Source organism: Lissotriton helveticus, chromosome 1_1, assembly GCF_964261635.1.
Source record: "Lissotriton helveticus chromosome 1_1, aLisHel1.1, whole genome shotgun sequence".
NCBI classification, from domain to species: Eukaryota; Metazoa; Chordata; class Amphibia; order Caudata; family Salamandridae; genus Lissotriton; species Lissotriton helveticus.
The window spans coordinates 73,052,342-73,073,392 of record NC_136057.1 but is presented as its reverse complement, the minus strand read 5'-3'; the positions used below and the strand labels follow the sequence as shown (position 1 = coordinate 73,073,392).

Genomic DNA, 21,051 nt, shown 5'->3' with positions numbered 1-21,051 from the left:
ATACTTTTTCAAAAGGCCATGTTTTCTAATTTTAGTGGGGACTGTTCTCTGCACATATTAATTGAAGCAGCCTGTCAAAGTACATAGGTGTATTGTAGCTATCAAAAAGGGCCACGTTCATTAATTTACAAAGAGCCATTTTCCTAAGTGAGTGTGCTAACATTCACACGCTATTCTAAAGGGCAGCTTGCATTGGGAAAAATATCCTGTAGAAACATTCCTATTTAAACAAAAAACACTGTTGCATTACACTAATTTAAAGCACATTCTAAGATGGGTTTGTTTCATATTTTCTTTCCAACCGTGAAAACATTGAAGCACTCTTTGTGCAAACCTTTATCTCAATTCGACTGGTCTATTTACAACTATACCGACCTCTGAGCCAAACACCCTTAAGGCAAAACCCTTACAAATACACTTCTTTACTCTCCATGCAACATTTTACCATTCAATCTGCAAACTGAATACGCCCATTGGATAACATGGCAAATCGCACCCCCGCACAAAACATGCTTTTTCCACCACTTCCACAGCTCAGATCCCTTTCAAATTTGGCATCACAGTAGTCCAAGCTATTCCCTAAATCCTCACCAAAACGCAACCAAATCCCTCCACTGGAACGGGTACGAATTTCCGCTCAAAAACATGCCCCCCCGCAAACACCACAAAAAAAAACGCCAGAATCCCTCAACACCTTGATAAAACAAATACTGCCTTCTCAATAAAAGATATTAACTCTTTGCCAGCCGAAGCACAATCATTCCCCAATGACTGCAGTACATGGGAAAGTCATGAACTCATCTCTCCACGGTATCACAGAACACATACGCACATCTTCAAAACATTTTCTCTAAGCACTTGAAAGAGACCCAGCTCTCTCCTGCCTAACGTAACGGCTAGGGACCTGATGATAACATGCTCTGCACAAGCCATAACTACATGGCGCTATTCACAAGCCATATTTACAAGAAACTCAACAAGTCACAAAAATGACACGCTATTCACAAGGCATATTTACAAGGAGCTATACTTAAGAAAATTCAACAAACTACTCACAAGTCTTAATCTCAAGTCGCTATTCACAAGCAACTACAAGCCATTCACAAGGCGTTACACACATGGATGTAACAAACTATTCACAAGTCTTAAGCACAAAGCGCAATTCACAAATAAACCAACTAGTTACTCACAAGGCGCTTTCGCAGTCCAGAAGGGACTTGTCTAGATACAAGGAAATGAACTCTTCAGATGTTGTTGGCTTTAATTCTACATACTCTTAAGGGTACAGGTGGTGGCGTTCTCTACCTACTGGGTCTTTCTGAGGTGGTCACTTTAGCTAGTTTTTCTGACAGAACGGGATAAATACCAGTTAACAACGGCATTTCTTGGCTTGTTTAGTTCTCTCTGCTTTATTGAATTCTTTCTCTGTTCTCCTATGTGACTCTTTGCGCCATAACTCAATGGCGTCTTTCTGAGAGGGTCTTGACTTCTTTTTCCAAATGGCGTTTAGCCCATGCTTATTATACATAAAATGACCAGGTGTGTCTCTAGGCCGTATTTTAACTGTCTATTCTAGTATACCCTTTCTGGTCCCTATCTGACGTAATCTTGAAAACAGAAACCAATACAATGGAAACACAATACACAAAAATAGACTGAAACAATCAACAATCATTCACACTAAACAATTTAAACACTGAAACAGATACAGATACAACCTAAACTGATACAGAGAGTTAAACATGTACTTGAAAAACAGTTTGTGCACTGAAAATACAGTACAACCATACCGGTCCCAAAAAATTGAGACACGTCTTTACCGGGCCCACGATTAACTTAACCGTGGACACGTCTTTACCGTTCTCATTTAAAATGAGCCTGTATTGAAACTAGATGCAATCGCCATAGTGGTACTCACCGGGAAAGCAGAACTTGAAACTTGAAGGCCTCGGAAACTTGACTTGACTACGCTTGCGCCTTGGAACAGGTGGACCTCTGGAGACCTCGGACCTTGCTCTCTCACGGGCTGGGCCTCTGGTTGAGACGATCCGCTTTCCTCACCGCCTCACATGGATGCCTGGTCGCAGTCCGTCCTCCTCCGTGGGCCTGAGGGAGTGGCAGGAAGACCTGCTGGTGCGCTTTGAAGTCCGTCACGGCTGTAGAAGGGGGCAAAGACTAGACCCACAACTCCGGCGAGTGGGGAAAGGGATATGTCCCTGTTCGGGTGCCAAATTATGTGGTAAATAAAATATTACCCTGGCTGAATTTCTAGGCATTAACAATTAGAATGCATCAAGTGAGAAGCAGAGTCCGTGGTATCTGAGTTAAAATGGGCTTTATTCCAATAACTCGAGTCAAAGGGAGAATATGTTCCATCACCACAGAGGTTCAGGAAGAGTCTTCTAATCATTTAATAACAAAACATCATATATATACTTTTTACTCCTTGTACATAGGGAGCTCGAGGCAGAGCAAGACAGAAAATAAGATAAGAACATGTGGGTGTGCATGAGGGTGTGTACTTTGATGAGTCATAGGTAGGTGATAGGTAGGTGTCATAGGTGGGTGGTACACAGAGGAGGAGTTTGCATGCCCAGCACGAACTGTGCCCTAATTGTGCAACTTTGAGCATGACGTGCAATTGACGTGTAACTGGGTGGAGGCTGACTTTCAACCTAGCAGAGAGATCTCTTATGTCAAGGCGACCAGCACATCTAGTACAACTGATATCTAGAGTCAGCAAGCAAAAGAAGCAAAGGTTGTTCGTCACTAAAAGACAGAAAGGGCATATTTATTCGTTCATTGCATGAGCTTTCTATGGGTGCAAGCACTGTGATTTACTTAAATGGAGACAGAATGGCTAGGCCTATCTCCCTCGGACGGGTTCTGTTTACTTTTCCTCACCGGGCAGATATGTGACTCCGTACAGCAGACAGATAACTGTTATTCATAAATAATACTGTCTTGGCAGGCCTCTTGCTGGGCTTCTCTCGGCTGAGCTAGAAGTATGCGAGGTCAGAGGGACGTAACTGCAGCTTCAGTGTGTCAGGGGTCATGAAACACCCTTATTTCAGAAAAGTGGCTCGGGCTGCGCCACAAAATGGGATCATTAGAATATTTATTTAACAGTGCACAATGCAATGCAAATACATGGGCCTTATGCTAACTTAATGTTTGGGAGACTTGATGACTTGACTTGCAGGACATGATTGCAGAGGCCTAGTGATTCAGGCCACTACGGGAAATATGCATGGGTGACATGCACATGACATGTAACATAGGGTATATGTAGTGGACATATTTGGTCATATTTGGTCAGGCAAAATATCATTTTCCTCATCACCGGTGTCTGTGACCAGAGGTACGTGAGTCTCTCTATGTCTCACAGACCTCTCCACCCCTACCCCCGGTCTGTAAGCCTCTCTTTCACCCGTGTCTGTGACCAGAGGTGAGTGAGTCTCTCTATGTCTCACAGACCTCTCCGCCCCTTCCCCCGGTCTGTAAGCCTCTCTGTCTCACCGGTGTCTGTGACCAGAGGTGGGTGGGTCTCTCTATGTCTCAGTCAAGTCAAGTCAAGTCAAAGAATTTATATAGCGCGCTACATACCCAGAGGGTCTCAAGGCGCTTGAGGAGGGGTGGGGAATTAATTGTCAAATATCCACGTTTTAAGTTGCTTTCTGAATGCTAGATGGTTCTGGGTAAGGCGAAGGTAAGTGGGAAGTGAATTCCAGGTTTTAGCTGCCAGGTAGGAGAAGGATCTACCTCCCATGGTGGTTTTGTTGATGCGGGGTACAGTGGCAAGGGCCTGGTTGGCTGATCGTAGTTGGCGGGAGGGGGTGTAGAAGGACAGTCGTGTGTTGAGGCATTCTGGTCCGATTTCGTAGAGTGCTTTGTGTGCGTGGGTTAGGAGCCGGAAAGTGATCCTCTTATTGACGGGAAGCCAGTGAAGGTTTTTCAGGTGATCAGAGATATGTTCTTTACGCGGGATGTCTAATATGAGCCTGGCTGAGGCGTTTTGGATTCGTTGGAGTTTTTTCTGGAGTTTAGCTGTAGTACCGGCGTAGAGGGTGTTTCCATAGTCCAGTCGGCTCGTGACCAGAGCGTGGGTGACCGTTTTCCTAGTTTCGGTGGGGATCCAACGAAATGTTTTTTTGAGCATGCGAAGAATGTTGAAGCAAGATGAAGAGACGGCGTTGGCTTGTCTGTTCATCGAAAGTGAGGAATCCAGGATGACGCCCAGGTTCCGTGCGTGGTCTGTCGGGATGGGTGCTTTTCCAAGGGCTTGTGGCCACCAAGAGTCGTCCCATGCAGAGGGGGAGGTGCCTAAGATAAGGACTTCTGTTTTATCTGAGTTCAGTTTTAGACGGCTGTGTTTCATCCATTCGGCTACTTCTTTCATACCTGCGTGTAGGTTAGTTTTGGCGGTGCTAGGGTCATTGGTGAGTGAAAGGATCAGTTGAGTGTCATCCGCGTAGGAGATGATGTTGAGGTTGTGTTGGCGAGCGATGGCAGCGAGGGGGCTCATGTATACGTTGAAGAGGGTGGGGCTGAGTGATGATCCTTGTGGTACGCCGCAGATGACTTCAGTGGCTTCTGACTTGAATGGTGGAAGGCGGACTCTCTGGGTTCTTCCGGTGAGGAACGAGGTGATCCATTCCAGTGCTTTTCCTTGGATTCCGATGTTTCTGAGGCGTTGTAGAAGGGTGCTATGGCAGACTGTGTCGAAGGCTGCGGAGAGGTCGAGGAGGATGAGGGCGACTGTGTCTCCATTGTCCAGTAGAGTTCGAATGTCGTCTGTTGCTGCGATGAGGGCGGTCTCAGTACTGTGTTTTGCTCGGAAGCCGGACTGTGAAGAGTCGAGGGATTTGTTGGCTTCGAGGAAGGCGGCGAGCTGGTTGTTGACTGCTTTCTCGATGACTTTGGCCGGGAATGGAAGGAGCGAGATGGGGCGGTAATTTTTGAGTTCGGTGGGGTCAGCTGTGGGTTTTTTCAGAAGGGCGCTGAGTTCAGCGTGTTTCCAGCTTTCTGGGAAGGTGGCGGATTTGAAGGAGCAGTTGATGACGTCTCGGAGGTGCGGTGCTATGATGGAGTCTGCTTTGTTGAAGATGTGGTGAGGACAAGGGTCTGTGGGGGATCCTGAGTGGATGGAATTCATCAGGCGGATGGTGTCCTCAGTGGAGATAGGGTTCCAGTCATTAAGGGTGTTCGAGGGGGGTGCGGGTCCGGTAGATGGATGGGAGGGTTGGTCTCCGGGTTGGTTGTCGAAGCTGTTGTGGATGTCTGCAATTTTGTTGTGGAAGAATGAGGCTAGTGAGTCGCAGAGTGTTTGAGAGGGGGTGATGTCGTTAGAGTTGGCCGAGGGATTGGTAAATTCCTTGACGATGTTGAAAAGTTCCTTGCTGTTGAGGGCGTTGTTATCTAGTCGTTCCTTGAAGGCCGTTTTCTTGGCCTTTCGGATCAGTTGGTGGTGTAGGCGGGTGGCGTTTTTGAAGGCGTCCTTGGTGCTGGTGGTTGGGTCTTTTTTCCAGGCTTTCTCAAGGGAGCGGCAGAGTTTCTTGGATTTCTTAAGCTCATCGTTGAACCATGAGGCCTTCTTGCTGCCAAGTTTGCTTTGACGCTTTTTCAGTGGTGCTAGGATGTCGGCGCTGTTAGATAGCCAAAGGGAGAGGTTGGAGGCGGCTTGGTCGGGGTTAGAGGAGTGGGCTGGGGGGTTTAGAAGAAGCGATGAGGAGATCTGGTCGATGGTGATTTTGTTCCAGTTTCTTTGCAGAGTTGGTTGGGGGTGATTGTTGGGTTTGGGCTTGTTGTCACAGACCAATCCCCCCCTACCCCCGGTCTGTAAGCCTCTCTGTCTCACTGAGGAAGAGGTGTGGCGCCGCGGCCAGGGCGACTGACGCTGGAATCTGGGGACCACGGTTCGATCCCCGGCTCCGGCGGCAGGTTAGCCCAGCACCATGTGACTCTGGGCAATAGCTCGCTTAATCTTCCCGACGGCCCCCAGCGCCTAGAGACCCTTACGGGTGATTGTGCGCTTTACAAATGTGGACTTTACTTTACCCGTGTCTGTGACCAGAGGTGGGTGAGTCTCTCTATGTCTCACAGACCTCTCCGCCACTACCCCAGGTCTGTAAGCCTCTCGCTCACCCGTGTCTGTGACCAGAGGCGGGTGAGTCTCTCTCTGTCTCACAGACCTCTCCACCACTACCCCCGGTCTGTAAGACTCTGTCTCACTCGTGTCTGTGACCAGAGGTGGGTGAGTCTCTCTATGTCTCACAGACTCCTCCACCCCTACCCCCGGTCTGTAAGCCTCTCTGTCTCACCCGTGTCTGTGACGAGAGGTGGGTGAGTCTCTCTCTGTCTCACAGACCTCTTCGCCCCTACTCCCGGTCTATAAGCCTCTCTCTCACCCGTGTCTGTGACCAGAGGTGGGAGAGTCTCTCTATGTCTCACAGACCTCTCCGTCCCTACCCCCGTTTGTGAGCCTCTCTCTCACCCTTGTCTGTGAGCAGAGGTGGGTGGGTCTCTCTATGTCTCACAGACCTCTCTGGCCCTTTCCCCGGTCTGTAAGCCTCTCTGTCTCACCCATGTCTGTGACCAGAGGTGGGTGAGTCTCTCTATGTCTCACAGACTCCTCCGCCCCTACCCCCGGTCTGTAAGCCTCTCTGTCTCACCCGTGTCTGTGACGAGAGGTGGGTGAGTCTCTCTCTGTCTCACAGACCTCTTCGCCCCTACTCCCGGTCTGTAAGCCTCTCTCTCACCCGTGTCTGTGACCAGAGGTGGGAGAGTCTCTCTATGTCTCACAGACCTCTCCGTCCCTACCCCCGTCTGTGAGCCTCTCTCTCACCCTTGTCTGTGAGCAGAGGTGGGTGAGTCTCTCTATGTCTCACAGACCTCTCTGCGCCTACTCCCGGTCTGTAAGCCTCTCTCTCACCCGTGTCTGTGAGCAGAGGTGGGTGGGTCTCTCTATATCTTACAGGCCTCTCTGCCCCTACCCCCGGTCTGTAAGCCTTTCTGTCTCACCTGTGTCTGTCACCAGAGGAGGGTGGGTCTCTCTATGTCTCACAGACCTCTCCTCCCCTACCCCCAGTCTATAAGCCTCTGTCTCACTCTTGTCTGTGACCAGAGGCGGGTGAGTTTTCTATGTCTCACAGACTTCTCCACCCCTACCCCTGGTCTGTAAGCCTCTCTGTCTCACTGGTGTCTGTGACCAGAGGTGGGTGAGTCTCTCTCTGTCTCACAGACCTCTCCGTCCCTACCCCTGTCTGTAAACCCCTCTCTCCCTCGTGTCTGTGACCAGAGGTGGGTGAGTCTTTCTATGCCTCACAGACCTCGCCTCCCTACCCAAGGTCTGTAAGCCTCTGTCTCACCCATGTCTGTGACCAGAGGTGGGTGAGTCTCTCTATTTCTACTGGCTAATCAGTAAGTGCTACCTCATTGGATAAATGTATAGTGCTTTTCCTACACTGCAGCTGTGTAAAGGGCCAGAAGATTTCCCTCCAGTGACTGTGTATGCCTGTAACTTTGGTCCCTTTAGTGAGCTGGGCATCAAAAAAAATCACGAATTTTTTAGCAATTTCGCGAGATTCACGGATCGCGAAATTGCTGAAAATCCTCAAATTTCTTGCACGGAACGGATTTTTGGCCCATGCTTAATTTTGATACACAAGGTATTGGGCAGAACCAGTCAGAGAAGGTGACGAGATGCACAGATCTGTCATGAAGTGCAAAATAGCCACAAAGAAGAGTTGAGTCATCAAGTCAAACCACATTCTTGGCCATCAAAATGCGTCAAATGCCAGGCAATTAAAACAGCTGCAAAGTCTTTGGGGTTTCCAGGTAATGGAGATGGCTCAAGGTTGATGATCCAAACCAACGCAGAGAATTGTGTGTGAGAACAAGCAGCGTACAAGAGCTCACGCTGACCCTACAAACATGACACTTGTGACCGCCATGGCATAACACAGCAGGTTCAAAGGTCAATCAACATATCAACCCGTATCTCAATTATCCAGGTGTAAAGGTGGAATACCAATAAGGCAAATCAAGGTGCAGGAATCTCAGGTTTTGGGCTCTCTGGGCCTACACTGTAGCCGTGCATGAGGAAAACCAACTGTTCATAGTATAAAAATGTACATGAAGAATAAGACGTCGGAACCATTTAACAACAAAGTACATTTCAGTGCAATGTGGTAGTAAACACAACAAAATCAGGTGAAAGGAAGAGGAGAAGGGAAAATATAAAAGCAAGTCATGATAACATGTTTAAGAACAAGGAGAAATTACCTGATCCTACTACTGAGGTATCAAATCACTGCTGCAAGAGGTCCTCAGGAGGCGAGAGAGTAGCAAGTCTAGGAAAATTACTGCAAGATATTCGTTGCCACTCCTCTGTCAAACAAACACATTGGACGAGTGCCCTGGTATTCGCGCAGGATCCTCCAATTCGCTCTAACAGCCCAAGTAACGGTATCCACTTTAGCTTTACTACAAAAATTAAACACTCCGTCGAGATGGACACCTTGAGAGCTATTCACAAAGGTATCTTACACCTGTGAGTACTCTATACATGCAAGGATACACCTAGAGTAACTTTGCCACTTTTAGCTATTTAGCAATACGAGCGCAAACATACTAAAATATGTAGACCTGAGCGTCTTTATGCCATTTAACTGAGGTGGGTCAAACATTTACAAATGTACCTTACTATAGTCAAAGTTGAGCAATAGAAAGTGCAGCCCCACACATAGCCAACCAATGATAATGCAAAACCCTCCCTTAGAAAACTGGAGACAGAGACTTAAACATAGAACCCAATAGGAAATTAAGATACATTAAAATTATTTATAGATTCAAAAACTGTTTACAAAATTTTAAAAAAATTACTTCATGATAACATTTTAGACTTTTCATTTAAAAATCATTGTAACTATTAAGAACATAAATCCAAATAATTCCATGTATAACTTTTTGTAAGGCACAAAGAAATAATTCAAGCATTTCCATCCCTCGCAGTGTGCGTTTCTCAGTACGCGGTTTGTTGGACAATCAATGGATTGATGTCTTTGTGGCCACGTCATGTGAATGTTCTGCGATATTGAAACCTCCTCCCCAGAGTTGACACCGAGCACCTTTTATTCTCCTGCATTGTCTATCTCATGTACATAGGTTGCATTTATAACTGAAGTTTTCATCACATTTAGAGCACTGTTAATTTTTTTTCTCACTGTGGGTTCTCTTATGTTGAATCAAACTGAATCTCAAGCAGACATCTCCCTGGCATTTAGAGCAATTACAAGGTTTTGTCTAGTGTGAGTTCTCTCATGTTGAGCAAGAGTAGATTTTTGGCTGAAGCTTTTCAAGTATTCAGTGCACTGATAAGATCTTTCACCAGTGTGGATTCTCTCAGATTGAATGAGCTGGATCTTACAAGCAAAGCTTTTTTGGCACTCTCAGCACTGATAAGGTTTGTCCCCCATGTGTGTTTTCTTATGTCGAGCAAAACTACTTTTCCAGGCAAAGGTTTTCTGGCATTCGGTGCACTGATAAGGCCTTTCACCAGTGTGAGTTCTTATATGTTGAGCAAAACTAGTTTTCCAGGCAAAGGTTTTCTGGCATTCAGAGCACTGATAAGGTTTGTCCCCAGTGTGTGTTTTCCTATGTTGAGTGAGTTGACCTTTCAGACTGAAGCTTTTCTGGCATTCAGTGCACTGATAAGGTCTTTCACCAGTGTGAGCGCTCACATGTGTAATGAGACTGGCCTTACAAATAAAACCTTTTGGGCACTTTGAGCACTGATAAGGTTTGTACCCAGTGTGTGTTATCTCATGCTTAGTCAGATTACTTTTCTGACTGAAGCTTTTCTGGCATTCAGTGCACTGATAAGGTTTTTTCCCAGGGTGGATTCCCTCATGTTTAATAAGACTGGCCTTCCAACTGAAACTTTTTGGACACTTTGAGCACTGGTAAGGTTTGTCCCTAGTGTGTGTTAGCTTATGTTCCATGAGATGACCTTTCTGAATGAAGCTTTTCTGGCATTCAGTGCACTGATAAGGTCTTTCACCAGTGTGAGTTCTCTCATGAAGTGCTAGACTAGATTTCAGGCTGAAACTTTTCTGACATTCAGTGCACTGATATGGTTTTTGCCCAGTGTGAATTCTCTCATGTCGAATGAGATGGAATTTACACCTGAAACGTTTTTTGCACTCTGAGCACTGGTAAGCTTTGTAGCCAGTGTGTGTTATCTTATGTCGAGTGAGGTGACCTAACTGACTGAAGCGTTTCTGGCATTCAGTGCACTGATAAGGTTTTAGCCCAGTGTGTGTTCTCTCATGTTTAATGAGACAGAATTTCCACCTGAAGCTTTTTTGGCACTCTGAGTACTGATAAGGATTTAGCCCAGTGTGGATTTTCTCTTGAAAAATTAGACTGGCCTTATGACTGAATCTTTTTTGGCACTCTGAGCACTGGTAAGGTTTTTGTCCAGTGTGAGTTCTCTCGTGTTTAGTGCGGTGGGATTGAGAGCTAAAGCTGTTCTCACATCCATTACTCTTATTCGAGTTATGTGAGTCTTCATGTTGGGTTTGCTCCTGGACACCGCCCATGTTAAGACTGTATCTGATTCCAGCGTTTGTACTTGTTTATGTTACAATCAACATAAACTTCTAAAATACACTGCAGATGCTCTTATTAACATTTGTATTGAACTAATTATAGCTTTTATCTAGAGATTATTTTCCTACTTTTAAAGGCAGCCTGTCTAACCTGTTTCACAAGCTTTCACAGAGGGGCCCCTTGTATTTAGTGAGATGGATTCAACTTCTCCAAATTATGCCTGTGTGAGTTCTCTCAAGTTGAATTAAACTCATTTTGGGACTCCAATTTATCAGATTCCATTTAGGAGTTTTGAAAGCCCTGATAAGGTCTCTGGGATCTAGTATTCGCTGTTTAAGTATATTTGTTCATACAAGTAATGACAGGTGGTAAGGGCAGGCAAGGATGGCTTTATGAATTAGTAATACATAGCACTGTCCCCTTCTAAACTGCGTGCCAGTACATGCTTTGCCGCTCTAACGCTAAGGCAGGTACATGTTCAACTTTGGCGGTCCGGGACACTTTGAAACTACTTAGATCAACCATAGAGACAGAGTTTGTGGGGGATAATGTTTTGGTATTGGAACAAAAAAATCCAGCGTCTTTGCTGTAATGACACTTGAGGACGAGCATTTACAATTTGATTTTTCAAACAATGTCTTCTCTCTAACAATCAGCAAATCAAAAGGGAGAGAGAGGACTAGGTAAGCCAGTCCGGGTCCCCTGGTTATATGTAGAGATATCAATATAGGACTAGCTATGTTGTGTTAGAGGAAACTCAGAAGGTATATCTGTAGGCAAACCCTTAGGTTTGGACATGAAGCCCTCACACACCAACCTAGTTGGTGTCATGCTTCATCATCGGGCCCACCACAGTGACACCGAATGTGTCCCGGGTGTGCTGCGACTCCAGATTACTGAGGAGCAGGTATTCTTACTGAGTGTGCAGTGCTGGTGAGAATGAAGGTGAAAGGTTTAAAAGCTATCCAGGTGGTCCCAGTTCCCGAGGGTAAGAGGTAAATTTAATACCTGGGCCCCTGTTAGCAAGATAAAAAGGCTGTGGACGTTGTGGAGTATATTAGGGGCTCCTACGTCCTTGTGGTCTACATGTTTCAGCCAGGCCTTTAGATTAAAACTGGCTTTCCTCAGGACCAAATGAGTATGTGTGAGTGATAATAATAAACTATATTAAGTGAAAGTGTATGGTAAAAAAGTGTTGCACTCGCTAAGGTGCCGTACGTGTAAGAGGGGGCAGGACGATAGGTCGCAGGAACCGCTGATCGGAAATACCGGTCTCCTTTCCCTCCCTGCCAAGTGACCCATGAGGCTTTAACAGCAAGTAGCAAGTTAAAGCAGAGGGAATCCCCCTCTTACACGTACGGCACCTTAGCGAGTGCAACACTTTTTTACCATACACTTTCACTTAATATAGTTTATTATTATCACTCACACATACTCATTTGGTCCTGAGGAAAGCCAGTTTTAATCTAAAGGCCTGGCTGAAACATGTAGACCACAAGGACGTAGGAGCCCCTAATATACTCCACAACGTCCACAGCCTTTTTATCTTGCTAACAGGGGCCCAGGTATTAAATTTACCTCTTACCCTCGGGAACTGGGACCACCTGGATAGCTTTTAAACCTTTCACCTTCATTCTCACCAGCACTGCACACTCAGTAAGAATACCTGCTCCTCAGTAATCTGGAGTCGCAGCACACCCGGGACACATTCGGTGTCACTGTGGTGGGCCCGATGATGAAGCATGACACCAACTAGGTTGGTGTGTGAGGGCTTCATGTCCAAACCTAAGGGTTTGCCTACAGATATACCTTCTGAGTTTCCTCTAACACAACATAGCTAGTCCTATATTTCTCTCTAACAATCACTTGAGAAGTAGACAAAAGCTTGCTCTTTTAAACCGTGGTTATCAGTCTTTCTGACAATTCTGTCACTTCATGGTCATGGATTCTGTTTTTAGGAGGGGTTTGGGTCTCCAGGGCATTTCTCATAAACCATCAGACATAATTTACAAAACTGATTATTCTCAAATGCACTATGTGGGTATTAATTGTTGCCAATGTTCTTTGTTCTTGAAATGTTTCTTTTAAGTGAAAATATTCTTACAATAAGTAGATGCAGACTTTCAATTTACTCTTGGGTTCCTTTCACATTTCAGAGGCTCTTCAATCTCAATAACTGACTCGTCGTAAACATTTATCGTAATTTTTCTTTAAATAGTTGACAACTTTCACATTCAGCAGTTTCTTCCGCTCCAAATTCATCAACATTCCAGGCACTTAGAATATGTTTCTCCTCTAGAGCTCGAGAATGATTTAACTTTCCTTGAAATAATCCTTTTTATTGTGTTTCACTAAATTAAAGCCTTCTTTTATCTGTTCATGCTTCGGTCACCTAGAGAAATAGAGTTAGATATTGTAAATCAACATGAAGAACAAATATTTATGACTTTGTACTTTACAGAAAGAAAGCATTTATAGAAGCAATATAGGCAATCAGTTTGAGATACGTTTCTGATAGTGATGAAACAGATCTGGGACTCAGTGTAGAAAGGTCATCTCACTAAACATGAGAGAACACACACTGGAGTAAAACCGTATCAGTGCACTGAATGCCAGAAAAGCTTCAGTCGGAAAGGTCATCTCACTCAACATGAGCGAACACACACTGGGCTAAAACCTTATCCGTGCACTGAATGCCAGAAAAGCTTCAGTCTGAAAGGTCATCTCAGTCACAGTTCCCCCTGTAGTGTCAGTGAACTACCATTTGATTGTTAACTTCTGTGATATTATTCTGCACCTTAACCTGACATTGATCGACTGTTTGTATATATTTTAGGATTTTCCCCTGATGAAGGGTACCTCCTGGTCCCGAAATGCATTGGGCACCATGTCGTGTGAAAATTGCATCAACAGTTTTATGAGTGATTAATAATCCTGTTTCCACATCCGACCAAGAGACGAGTCAGCAAAACATATGGTCTTCAACTTATGAACTGTGAAAAGACCAATTTTCATTTATTGTTTGTACAAAAAGATATTTTGAAAGAATATAGATATGTCATACAGATATGCTAGAATAAAACACTAAATGTGTATGTGAACATTTGTGTATAGTACTGATTACTAGTAATATGTTGTTGTAGCATTGGGAAAGGGTTTCTTTCCCCTTTAGGAACAGTGCACTCTACAAGCAGGTTTTCCTGCTTTCCCTTATCAGTGTGTGGGAGCCCCGTACCTCTTGCTGCCCATCTCAGCGAAACAGAAAGTCCATTTGGGATCACATGCCTCAGAGTTCAAAGGAGACAAAGGAGGTTTCACCCCCTCCCTCCTCCCTTGTGTCTACCCTACCCCACCTTGCAATAACCCTACAAAGCCAAAGAAGGGGGCAGTGGCACTTGAGTGGGCCTTTTGCGGGATGACACTTTCTTCTTGAGTGGGTAAGGCTTACAGTGGTTGGTGTCAATGGGGTGAGAATTCTTATTTGGGGGTGAGCCTTTGTTGAGGTTTATTTGGTTTGACTCACATGGGGCTGTTGTTGCCAGTGCCCCTAAAGTGCAGTTTGTTGACATTTCTAGGCCAGGAAGCATGAAAAAGATTTTTTGTAAATCTCACTGCTCCGCATGTTACTCTTGGAGGTTTTGCTTCCAGTTCCTAAGTGTCAGTCTGTGCAAAGGTGAGGAGGTGAGGGGTGTTAGTAGTATAAATTGTGAGGTTGAGTTGATGGTATGCATGCCTCTGTTTAATTCTATGTAGAGTGCTATTTGAGCTCCGCCCCACGGTTACAGAATGATTTCTGAATCCTGGAGCCCCCACATTGGCACCAGCATGTGTTCTTTGCAGAGGGGCTAAACTTCATTTCCCTTTGGAGCCATCAGAAAATGTTGTAGTCGAAATGTGAGTTTTCAGAAGTTTCTAAAGGTTATTTTGATAAAAGTTAAAGGGTTTCATAGCAATCCTTCCTGCAATGAGACAGGCTACACTCCCTATGTTGACAATGTCTTGCGGTGCCTTAGCCCATGGAATGGAAGGAGTTGGGGGCAGGATTGAATGATTAAAAGATCTAAAGATGTGCCCTTAGCACATGGTGTCCCAGTGATTTCTACCCAGAACAGTGAGGTGCCTACTGTGTGTAGGCTGAATGTGCATACTTCGTACGTCTTTGGGCGCAGAGTTGGATTTACCAACGAGTGTATTCATACAGATCTCTCTAACGTACCCTTGTTCTCAACACTTCTTGGGAGGATGGGTGTGAGGCGCCAGGATTGCACCACATGCACTGACATCAGGGGTCCAGCTTTTGTTTCCTTTCGTCTGTCGTGTAGTTATCAGGTAGGACACAGGGTGTTCCCTAACGCAGAAGCCTCACTGCCTAATTGGGAGTTGAGGTGTTCAAACAAGGCAGAGTTTACAGGCATTAGTATTAGGTGTCGGCAGTGTCACAACTTGCAGGACCACATGCCAAAACTAGCAAGACCTCATTTTTGTCATGTTGTTCCCTAGCAGCTCTCTGCTTCCCACCCAAAATCTAACCTGCTGAAAACAGGACGTATTATACGGGGAAATTCAAGTTTTGCCCCTGATCCAGGCAGTATTTTATTTCAGCCATATCTTTATTGTGTTTATTTGCTGGTCTGCAACGTGGTGTCCTTGCACCTTCTGGTGTGTCAGGCAGCATGCAGACATGCAGTAAATCACAGGTAACAGACCATGGGAAGTGCACTTCACTTACAAGTTGGCCCTTTGTGTGAAGCCTGAAGCCCAGGAGTCGGGGTAGGGGGCAAGAACTCTTTGTTTCTTGGGTGGTAATGTCATAGTCAGGGTGGTTGAGCGGAACTCCGCAGAATCTCACAGAGTTTTTGTAAATCTCACCGGAATTCAATGGAGGAAAAACTCAGCGTGTTTTGCCGCCACCATCACAAATCTATTGGAGGACTGGCATGAAGTCTACCTCATGAAAAAGGCTACAAAAATTCCAGCGAATATCCCAAAAACAGTACATTTGATAAGTTTTCACATTATTGACATGCTTCATGATGAGGCAATAATAACAACAACCAATTGAAGTTCATGAAAAGATAGCAAACCAAATTTCATTTTGACATAACACACCTATAAACTGAATAATTAATAGTGACCAAAAGAGAGGGGATGAAAATGGATATTACATGTTCTACACTACAATACATCAACATGGGACAGCAATATTACTTTTTCTGAGGTGCTGTATTATCAGTGGATACACTGCAGTCAGTTTCACTGTGGTTACACCGAGTAGTGTGTGGATACACTGCAGGGAGTTTCACTGAAGTTGCACAGAGGACTGTGTGGATAAACTGCAATCGGTTTCACCGTGGTTGCACTGAGGAGTGTGTGGATACACTGCAGTTGGTTTCACCGTGGTTGCACTGAAGAGTGTGTGGATACACTGGGGTCAGTTTCACCGTGGTAGCACTGAGGCGTGTGTGGATACACTGCAGTCGGTTTCACCGTGGTTGCATTGAAGAGTGTGGACACACTGGGGTCAGTTTCACTGTAGTTGCACTGAGGAGTGTGTGGCTACTCTGTAGTCGGTTTCACCCTGGTTGCAATGAGGAGTGTGTTGATACACTGTAGTTGGTTTCACCGTGGTTGCACTGAGGAGTGTGTGGATACACTGCAGTCGGTTTCACAGTTGTTGCACTGAGGGTGTGGATACACTGGGGTCACTTTCACTGTGGTTGCACAGAGTAGTGTGTGGATACACTGCAGTCGGTTTCACTGTGGTTGCACTGAGGAATGTGTGGATACACTGCAGTCGGCTTCACCGTGGTTGCACTGAGAAGTGTGAGGATACACTGCAGTTGGTTTCCCCGTGGTTGCACTGAGGAGTGTGTGGATACAATGCAGTTAGTTTCACCATGGTTGCTTTGAGGAGTGTGTGGAAACACTGCTGAGAGTTTCACTGTGGTTGAACTGAGGAGTGTGTGGCTACACTGCAGTTGGTTTCACCTTGGTTGCAGTGAAGAGTGTGTGGCTAGACTGCAGTTGGTTTCACTGTGGTTGCACTGAGAAGTGTGTAGATACACAGCAGTAGGTTTCACCGTGGTTGCACTGAAGAGTGTATGGATACACTGCAGTCAGTTTCAACGTGGTTGCACTGAGGAGTGTGTGAATATACTGGGGTCGGTTTCACTATGGTTCCACTGAGGAGTATGTAGATACACTGCAGTTTGTTACACCGTGGTCGCAATGAGGGCTGTGTGGATACACTGCAGTCAGTTTCACCATGGTTGCACTGAGGAGTGTGTAAATACACTGTGGTTCGTTTCACCGTGGTTGCACTGAGGGGTGTGTGGATACACTGCGGTCTATTTCACTGTGATTGCACTGTGGAGTGTGTGGATAAACTGCAGTCAGTTTCACCATGTTTGCACAGAGGAGTGTGTGGATACACTGCAGTCGGTTTCACTGTGGTTGCACTGAGGAGTTTGTGGATAAACTGTATTCGGTTTCACCATGGTTGCACTGAGGAGTGTGTGGATACACTGCAGTCAGTTTCCCTATGGTTTCACTGAGGAGTGTTTGGATAAACTGCAGTCAGCTTCACCGTGGTTACACTGAGCAGTGTGTGGATACACTGCAGTCGGTTTCACCTTGGTTGCACTGAGGAGTGTGTGAGTACTGAGCAGTCAGTTTCATCCATGGTTGCACCGAGGAGTTTGTGGATACACTGTGATCGGTTACACCTTGGATGCACTGAGGAGTGTGTGGATACACTGCAGTCGGTTTCAACGTGGTTGCACTGAGGAGTGTGTGGATACACTGCAGTCGGTTACACTGTGATTACACTGAGGAGTGTGCGGATACACTGCAGTCGGTTACACCGTGGTTGCACTAAAGAGTATATGGATACACTGAAGTCAGTTTCAACGTGGTTGCACTGAGGAGTGTATGGGTACACTGCAGTCGGTTTCACTGTGGTTGCACTGAGGAGTGTGTGGATACACTGTAGTAGGTTTCACTGTGATTGCACTGAGGAGTGTGTGGATACACTGCAGTCAGTTTCACCGTGGTTGCACTGAGGAGTGTGTGGATACACTGCGGTTGGTTTCACTGTGGTTGCACTGAGGAGTTTGTGGATACAATGTATTCAGTTTCACCATGGTAGCACTGAGGAGTGTGTGGATACACTGCAGTCAGTTTCCCTATGGTTTCACTGAGGAGTGTCTGGATACACTGCAGTCAGCTTCACCGTGGTTGCACTGAGGAGTGTGTGGATACACTGCAGTCGGTTTCACTTTGGTTGCTTTGAGGAGTGTGTGGAAACACTGCTGAGAGTTTCACTGTGGTTGCACTCAGAAGTGTGTAGATACACAGCAGTAGGTTTCACTGTGGTTGCACTGAAGAGTGTATGGATACACTGCAGTCAGTTTCAACGTGGTTGCACTGAGGAGTGTGTGATATACTGGGGTCGGTTTTACTATGGTTCCACTGAGGAGTATGTAGATACACTGTGGTTTGTTGCACCGTGGTTGCAATGAGGGCTGTGTGGATACACTGCAGTCAGTTTCACCATGGTTGCACTGAGGAGTGTGTACATACACTGCGGTTCGTTTCACCGTTGTTGCACTGAGGGGTGTGTGGATACACTGCGGTCTATTTCACTGTGATTGCACTGAGGAGTGTGTGGATACACTGCAGTCAGTTTCACCATGTTTGCACAGAGGAGTGTGTGGATACACTGCAGTCGGATTCACTGTGGTTGCACTGAGGAGTTTGTGGATACACTGTATTCGGTTTAACCATGGTTGCACTGAGGAGTGTGTGGATACACTGCAGTCAGTTTCCCTATGGTTTCACTGAGGAGTGTTTGGATACACTGCAGTCAGCTTCACCGTGGTTGCACTGAGGAGTGTGTGGATACACTGCAGTCGGTTTCACTGTGGTTGCACTGAGGAGTTTGTGGCTACACTGCAGTTGGTTTCACCTTGGTTGCACTGAGGAGTGTGTGGATACACTGCGGTTGGTTTCACTGTGGTTGCACTGAGGAGTTTGTGGATAAACTGTATTCGGTTTCACCATGGTTGCACTGAGGAGTGTGTGGATACACTGCAGTCAGTTTCCCTATGGTTTCACTGAGGAGCGTTTGGATACACTGCAGTCAGCTTCACCGTGGTTACACTGAGGAGTGTGTGGATACACTGCAGTCAGTTTCACCGTGGTTGCACTGAGGAGTGTGTGGATACACTGCGGTTGGTTTCACTGTGGTTGCACTGAGGAGTTTGTGGATAAACTGTATTCGGTTTCACCATGGTTGCACTGAGGAGTGTGTGGATACACTGCAGTCAGTTTCCCTATGGTTTCACTGAGGAGTGTTTGGATACACTGCAGTCAGCTTCACCGTGGTTACACTGAGGAGTGTGTGGATACACTGCAGTCGGTTTCACCTTGGTTGCACTGAGGAATGTGTGAGTACTGAGCAGTCAGTTTCATCCATGGTTGCACCGAGGAGTTTGTGGATACACTGTGATCGGTTACACCTTGGATGCACTGAGGAGTGTGTGGATACACTGCAGTCGGTTTCAACGTGGTTGCACTGAGGAGTGTGTGGATACACTGCAGTCGGTTACACTGTGATTACACTGAGGAGTGTGCGGATACACTGCAGTCGGTTACACCGTGGTTGCACTAAAGAGTATATGGATACACTGAAGTCAGTTTCAACGTGGTTGCACTGAGGAGTGTATGGATACACTGCAGTCGGTTTCACTTTGGTTGCTTTGAGGAGTGTGTGGAAACACTGCTGAGAGTTTCACTGTGGTTGCACTCAGAAGTGTGTAGATACACAGCAGTAGGTTTCACTGTGGTTGCACTGAAGAGTGTATGGATACACTGCAGTCAGTTTCAATGTGGTTGCACTGAGGAGTGTGTGATATACTGGGGTCGGTTTTACTATGGTTCTACTGAGGAGTATGTAGATACACTGCGGTTTGTTTCACCGTGGTTGCAATGAGGGCTGTGTGGATACACTGCAGTCAGTTTCACCATGGTTGCACTGAGGAGTGTTTGGATACACTGCAGTCAGCTTCACCGTGGTTGCACTGAGGAGTGTGTGGATACACTGCAGTCGGTTTCACTTTGGTTGCTTTGAGGAGTGTGTGGAAACACTGCTGAGAGTTTCACTGTGGTTGCACTCAGAAGTGTGTAGATACACAGCAGTAGGTTTCACTGTGGTTGCACTGAAGAGTGTATGGATACACTGCAGTCAGTTTCAACGTGGTTGCACTGAGGAGTGTGTGATATACTGGGGTCGGTTTTACTATGGTTCCACTGAGGAGTATGTAGATACACTGCGGTTTGTTTCACCGTGGTTGCAATGAGGGCTGTGTGGATACACTGCAGTCAGTTTCACCATGGTTGCACTGAGGAGTGTGTACATACACTGCGGTTCGTTTCACCGTGGTTGCACTGAGGGGTGTGTGGATACACTGCGGTCTATTTCACTGTGATTGCACTGAGGAGTGTGTGGATACACTGCAGTCAGTTTCACCATGTTTGCACAGAGGAGTGTGTGGATACACTGCAGTCGGATTCACTGTGGTTGCACTGAGCAGTTTGTGGATAAACTGTATTCGGTTTCACCATGGTTGCACTGAGGAGTGTGTGGATACACTGCAGTCAGTTTCCCTATGGTTTCACTGAGGAGTGTTTGGATACACTGCAGTCAGCTTCACCGTGGTTACACTGAGGAGTGTGTGGATACACTGCAGTCAGTTTCACCGTGGTTGCACTGAGGAGTGTGTGGAAACACTGCGGGTGGTTTCACTGTGGTTGCACTGAGGAGTTTGTGGATAAACTGTATTCGGTTTCACCATGGTTGCACTGAGGAGTGTGTGGATACACTGCAGTCAGTTTCCCTATGGTTTCACTGAGGAGTGTTTGGATACACTGCAGTCAGCTTCACCATGGTTACACTGAGGAGTGTGTGGATACACTGCAGTCGGTTTCACCTTGGTTGCACTGAGGAGTGTGTGAGTACTGAGCAGTCAGTTTCATCCATGGTTGCACCGAGGAGTTTGTGGATACACTGTGATCGGTTACACCTTGGATGCACTGAGGAGTGTGTGGATACACTGCAGTCGGTTTCAACGTGGTTGCACTGAGGAGCGTGTGGATACACTGCAGTCGGTTACACTGTGATTACACTGAGGAGTGTGCGTATACACTGCAGTCGGTTACACCGTGGTTGCACTAAAGAGTATATGGATACACTGAAGTCAGTTTCAACGTGGTTGCACTGAGGAGTGTATGGATACACTGCAGTCGGTTTCACTGTGGTTGCAATGAGGAGTGTGTGGATACACTGTCGTAGGTTTCACTGTGATTGCACTGAGGAGTGTGTGGATACACTGCAGTCAGTTTCACCGTGGTTGCACTGAGGAGTGTGTGGATACACTGCGG

At 46.1% G+C, this 21,051-nt stretch overlaps 1 protein-coding gene and 1 long non-coding RNA gene across 2 annotated transcripts in view; both read right to left on the bottom strand.

Annotated features, from left to right (window-relative positions):
• Positions 1-8,899: 8,899 nt before the first annotated feature.
• On the bottom strand, positions 8,900-11,250 carry LOC144767641 (uncharacterized). The gene has a single exon (XM_078651043.1). It carries the CDS (start codon positions 10,599-10,601, stop codon positions 9,450-9,452), a length of 1,152 nt encoding a protein of 383 aa, XP_078507169.1. The 5' UTR covers positions 10,602-11,250; the 3' UTR covers positions 8,900-9,449.
• A 1,254-nt stretch (positions 11,251-12,504) lies between these two features.
• Positions 12,505-21,051, bottom strand: part of LOC144767634 (uncharacterized) — a 116,319-nt gene continuing 107,772 nt past the window's right edge. Inside the window, exon 3 of the long non-coding RNA XR_013598289.1 lies at positions 12,505-13,003. This is a non-coding gene — a long non-coding RNA (uncharacterized LOC144767634). The remainder of the gene's footprint in view (positions 13,004-21,051) is intronic.